General features: G+C 36.2%; 1 protein-coding gene across 1 annotated transcript; it reads right to left on the minus strand.

Annotated features, from left to right (window-relative positions):
- Positions 1 to 2,304: 2,304 nt before the first annotated feature.
- Positions 2,305 to 4,818, minus strand: LOC141680019 (uncharacterized). Its single transcript, XM_074486355.1, has 4 exons — positions 4,361 to 4,818; positions 4,132 to 4,292; positions 3,791 to 4,016; positions 2,305 to 3,028 (listed from the first exon to the last, which is right to left on the minus strand). Exons 1-4 carry the CDS (start codon positions 4,816 to 4,818, stop codon positions 2,305 to 2,307), a joined length of 1,569 nt encoding a protein of 522 aa, XP_074342456.1.
- Between the last annotated feature and the right edge of the window lie 1,540 nt (positions 4,819 to 6,358).

Genomic DNA, 6,358 nt, shown 5'->3' on the forward strand with positions numbered 1-6,358 from the left:
ATCTTTCGAAGATTTATAGGTAAGTAGCACACACTTCTTAAATGTCCCAAAAAATTGACAAAATTCAGACACAACTTGGTCATTGTCAGATATAGGTTGGAATTCCTTATTCATGCCGAGGACAATTCTTCTGCAAAGGGCCTTGTATGAACTTTATTCATAATTGTTGGCCCTCTTTTCTTTTTAGGACCTTCAACTGTAATTGTCAAGTATACGTATGAAAGATAGATAATTAATTCCAAATCATTTCATACATAATTCAAGTACACACTAGAAAGAACGATAATTGTGAAACTAAAGATGCTAACCTTGTTCGGATTCTTCTCTAAGATCACGAAATGCATCATTTGCATCAACTCGCTCATTTGCGGTTCCACTTCCACTACCAATTTCTATATTTTTCTCAGCATTTTATTTCTCTTGACGCTTCCGCGTAACTACATAAGTCGCCATTGTTCCTACCCCCTCAATTTGTGGCAACTTGATTTGTGCAGCAGGCTCCACCGAAACTGAAGCATGTGGTGCCTCGGTTGATGCATCTTTCTCTGGGGCAGTTGTATCATTCACCCATGAACGTGTTGTTGGTCTACCACTAAGAGGATTCCTATTCTGCTCTTTTTAACTTCTCTGTAGTGTAAAAAACAATAATGCAATAAAATTAAATTTGCAGGCATAATGAATATCCAATTAAAATGAACCAGTACTAGACATGACACACCTTTCTTTTTTTCTCTCCATCTTCAGCTTCTTTACTTTCCTCCACTCTAGGATTCCCAGGATCATATTCAGAGCCTTCCTCTTGAATAGCGTCTTTTCCTGAACCTTTTCCTTTCATCTTAGCTCTAACACCTTCCACTAGTTTAGGCAAGCCTAACTGCTTCAACCTCATATTATTTTTCGTGATATTAATGGCTCGCGCTTTTTCATACTCTGTAGGGGGGTGGAGGTAGGTCCTGCAGATAAAATATGATTCAAATTTTAGAATTGCATGACAATATACTCTACTTTAGTAAAAAAACTGGACATAATGAAGTTTTACTTCAATTTCATTTTCCCCCATTTTTTCATCTTCATTCGGTGGATTTTTTAAATCCAATTTCCTCTTCACACTTGTAATTTTGGTAGTTGCATCATGAACCTCTTGACCAGCTGATTTTGGATGACTGTTAACCTCTTGATTATTCAACTGTGTTGACTTTTTCGGGTTGTTCATTAACCGTGTAGACCTACGAGGACTGTTGACATCTTGTGGATTGTTAAGTCGTGCTGACTTCCGAGGACTGTTGACATCTTGTCGATTGTTAAGCCGTGTTGACATCCGAGGACTGTTGCGTACATCAGCTTGTTTCTTTTTTTTGTTGCAGTTGGAGTTGGTGAGTGGTCACAAACATCTGTTTCCCTACATTTTTAGCTGTAATAAAGTAGTCATCAAAACTAAAAGCAAGTAATATCTATGATGGATTCAAGTAGTGAAAATTGAGCAAATTGAAATTACAATACCTGTAAATAGATTTGTCCTAGGTCGCATCACCACATGTGGCTGCATCTGTTTCAAAGGCTGGATCTTATGATCGACCACATTTTCGATATAAAAATCCAGGTAGCCCAGATTTTGTACTCCTTCATCATATTCATTAAGGTCTGCATCATTGCCACATAATTTCCACCCTTCTTTGTTTGTATATATTCCTCCGATTTCTGAGTATCCAAGGTCATCCTTAACATACTCCATTAATACCGTGTAAGACCACCTATCACGCTCAATATACTTAAAAATAGTCGGGTTCCCTCCAACATAGCTATTATTCTGAAATTGACCCTTGTGGTAAATCCTAACATGGAATGAATCATCTTCCATCCTGAAAAAAGTCATAGAAAATATTAGATACGCAAGTCCAGTGATATTAATATTCTGCCACTTATAAGAATAAAAATGCTTATAAGAAAAATGCAACTAATTAACTGAAATTAAAATTCAATAAAATACCCATTATTATCTGAAATGCAACTTAAACAACCAGTAATTAACTAATGGAAAAATGCAACTAATTAACTGAAAATAAAATTCAACAAAAATACCCATTTTTATCTAAAATGCAACTTACACAGGCACTAATTAACTAATGGAAAAATGCAACTTAAACAAGCACTTATAAGAAAACAACCACTTAAATCAAAAACACCAAAGCATAAGTACTATGATTACAATTTAAGCATAAAAAGAAGGTTCAAAGATCAAATTATGACATTACAAAGAAATAAGCTAAATACTAGCATGATAATTAAATATTATGGATTCTAATTCTAAGAAGCATTTTCTTCCTCTTCGGTAACTGGGATCTCTATTATTGGGGCATCATCTCTGCACCAATGAACATCACTAACTTCAACGCCCGCACGAACAGTCTCTGGGCTTTCATTTGCATCTGGCCTTTCTTTTGCATCTGGGCTTTCAACCTCAGACCAGTCTCTTGGAAGTTTCTTGATGACATTGTCGTATGATTTATCAACAGGATCTTGTAAGTAGTAGACTTGCTGTACTTGTGATGCCAAAACATACGGATCAGATTTTTGGCATAGTTTACTAAAATTAACACGAATAAGGCCATACAAGTCTGTCTCTTCTTGGTACCAACAACATTTAAACAAAACAACTGAAATTTCTCCCCAATAATCAATTTCCAGTATTTCTTCAATTCTTCCATAGTAATTGACTTCACTAACCAGTGGATTCTCATCTTTCGAACTCGCAAAGCTGGTTGTCAAGGCACTTAGGAATACACCACTGTTTTGTGTTATACACCTAGCATCTCGAAACTTAGTATGAAATCTGAATCCATTAATGACATATCCACTAAATTGTTTAGCTACTCGATTAGGGCCCTTTGAAAGAACTTGTAATTCTGGCAAAATAACTTCCTTTTTTCCAACTTGTTCTTGCAGCCACTTATAAAAATCATCAGTATGAACTCTTTCCCTTTTAAATCTTTTAGGTCTAGCTTGGCCTTCAATTAAAGCTCGATGTTCCCTATAATAATGACCTAGTTAATAAAATCATAACGAAAAGATCCTAATTCTTTAATACTAATTGAAAAATAAAAGAACTTAAAAACTTACTCAAGTAAGCTTTCTACTTCCTTGTTAGCACAGTTGAAAAGAACATAGCGATGACATTCCATCCATTACGAATCTTTTATAGTAATGGCTTTTCCATCTTTATTCCTTCTTAAACCGATTGGATATTCCACATTTTGTGGACATATTTCAGATTTAGCAGAATACTTGCCTATTTTCCCAGCTCCATCAATATTTAAAAATCTTGAACAGGAAAATTATGCATTCTTCTGCGAGATAAACTTTAGCAATGGAAGCCTCTGGTCTACACCTATTTCATACATACATTTTTAATTTACCTAGATATCGCTCAATGGACCACATGCACCGGAGATACGCTGGTCCACCATACTCAATTTCCTTGCATAAATGTACGGGTAGGTGCACTATTATGTCGAAGAAAGCTTGTATAAATATCATCTCAAAACTATACAGGATTTCTACAATTTCCTATTGTAGTCTCTTTAAGTCGGCCAAATCGATAACTTTGGCCCAAAGGCCTCTTAAAAATGCACTTAATCTTATCATAGGCAATGCAACCTCAGGTTTCAGTGTTCTCTTTATAGAAAATTGCAATAAGTAGTGAAGAATGAAATGTGCGTCATGGCTTTTATACCCCGTGATTTTTCTCTCATTCGTATGTACATATCATCTAATATTAGATGCAGAACCATACGTCAATTTAGCATTCTCCAACACTGCACAAAAAGTTTCTTTTTCCTTATTCGTCATATCAAATATAACAGCCCTTATCTCGTACGCTTTCCCATCATTTGTTAAAAATGGATGTAGGTCTTTCCTGATTCCCATTTCTTGAAGATCAAATCGAGAATTTAAATGGTCTTTCGATTTCCCACACATATTTAGTAAAGTACCAAGTATGCTATCATATAGGTTCTTTTCTATGGGCATAACATCAAGGTTATGTCGATGCATGTTCTGGCTCCAATATGGTAAATAAAAAAGAATTGATTTTTTTTAAAAGGAGAATCAGTTTTTCCCCTTTCTTCTTCCTGCCTTTTTTCTTGCTTTTAGCACCCCCATACTGGTTCTGAAAACCGGTTAATAATTCTTCAACCTCTAGCCCTGATAAAATTGACGGACTCATTCCCATTTCAATTTCACCATTGAACCTCTTTTTATCAAACCTCCACTTATGGTTCAGCTCTAAAAATTTCCTATGGTTCATGTAGCACACTTTCTTACTATGTTTTAAGTACGAAGAAGAAGTCTCGTAGTGGCATACCGGACAGCCCAAATAACCCTTTGTGCTCCAAACGGATAGCATTGCGTACCCCAAAAAATCGCTAATGGTCCATAAATACTTGCACACAGATTAAAATTTTCTCCAGCTAAAGCATCATAAGTTTCTATGCCTTTATCCCATAAATCTTTCAACTCAGCGATAAGGGGCTGCATAAAAACATCAATACTGTTTCTTGGAGATTCTGGACCGGAGATAATCATTGAGAGTAACAAGTTTTCCGGCTTCATGCATAACCAAGGTGGGAGATTATAATTTACTAACACAATCGGCCATGTACTATGAGTTGTACTCATTGTACGATATGGACTGAACCCATCAGATGCTAGACCTAATCTGACATTTCTATCGTCTTCCGCAAAATAAGGGAATTTGGCATCCATCGTCTTCCTGGCCTCGGCATATGCCGGATGCCTCAGTTTACCATCTTTTTCCGTCATGAGGAATGCCAAGTCATAAGTTCTGCATATTCCTTGCACATAAACAGCCTTTGAAGCCTCGACTTAAGTGGGAAGTAAAGCATTACTTTTGCCGGAACTTTGTGCATCAACTGCTCCGGAATGCCATCACTTATATCTTTATTTTCCACTACAATCCACCTAGAGGCATTGCAAGCTTTGCAGACTTCTTCCTTCTCATTTTCTCCCCAAAACAACATGCAATTGTTGGGACACGCGTGTATTTTTTGGTAATCAAGGCCTAAGTCTTTAATGACATTTTTCGCGGCCTTAAATGAAAGTGGGATGTGTGCTTCCGGAAAGGCCTCTTTAATCAGCTCTAATAAATCAGTGAATGCAGACTCGGTAATCCCGTGTACACATTTTAAGGTATAAATCCTAATGATAAAACCTAGTCGTGAGAATTTTGTGCAACGTTGATACAGAGGCTGCTTTCCATCTTTAATAAGTCGATAAAAATTCCTAGCTGTTTCATTTGGTTTACCAGAACCCCTACCCTTTTCTTGACAGTTGTGCGTACGGTGCAACATTTCACTTAAATTATCTCCGAAATATATGCCCTCATCAAACTCAATATTTATATTTTCTATTTTGGAAATCTCACAAATCCAGTTCACTAACAGTGGAGATGGACCACTGTAGATGAGATGATCAAATATCACATCCTCATGATGCCACCTGTGATTATCACAGTTTTTGCAGGGGCATGTGATTTCATCACCTACAGAGTATCTAGAAAATGCATTCTGCAAAAAAGACCTTATCCCTCTGATGTATCCTTCGCTGAACTTTGGAAGTTCAATCCAGACTTCCATCACTACAGTTTTTTGCCACGAGAATAAGAAATTAAAAGATAACTAAGTCGACGGAAAGGAAACAATGGCCTAACCTAGTTTAAATCGATAAGAAGTAACCTAAATCATGTACTCACGTCAATTTATCTCGATATCATTTAAATATATACAATTGAGCTTTCAATATTGGCCTTGCAATATTGTTCTGAAGAATAACTGAATATTAAGAGTATGACTTGCCATGAAGAAATAGGGGGAGAAGCTGTGAAGAGGGAATTATATACTAGAAGGAAAATATGGCAAAATGCACATCCCTTATTCCATAATGTCATCTACATACATGTGCATTTGGATAGACTAAGGCATAGTGATTCAACTAAAGAAATTTTATATTAAATTTAGTGGAAATGTATTGTCTTGTATGTGATTATAATACATTGATTTTATATCGATATTCAATAATGTGCATCAATAACGAGCAATACTTCAAGACATTTACCAAGTTATATTCCGCAGATTGCAGGTTATTAAAGGTCGCCAGGTCGTATAAAGATAAAATGTGATTTTGTGATTATTACAAGAGTATTTACTAAAAACGTAGCCTCAGAGCTCACTGTAATATTCGAGAATTATTTCACATACACGCAAACTACTACAAATTCAGACATTTATACAGAGAGAAGGGAAGGAGAGACAGAGAGAGGGAGAAGGGGGGAGAGAGAGAGGAG

This window comes from Apium graveolens, chromosome 8 (assembly GCF_009905375.1).
Source record: "Apium graveolens cultivar Ventura chromosome 8, ASM990537v1, whole genome shotgun sequence".
Lineage (NCBI taxonomy): Eukaryota > Viridiplantae > Streptophyta > Magnoliopsida > Apiales > Apiaceae > Apium > Apium graveolens.

Excerpts from the sequence above, each read along its gene's own strand:
- LOC141680019 (XM_074486355.1), bottom strand. The coding sequence starts at position 4,818 with ATGACGGAAAAAGATGGTAAACTGAGGCATCCGGCATATGCCGAGGCC. Across the intron at positions 4,293-4,360 it reads AGGGTTATTTGGGCTGTCCG|GAAATTTTTAGAGCTGAACC; the intron begins GTATGCCACTAC and ends CATGAACCATAG. Across the intron at positions 3,029-3,790 it reads TTGGAGAATGCTAAATTGAC|GGAACATCGAGCTTTAATTG; the intron begins GTATGGTTCTGC and ends TCATTATTATAG.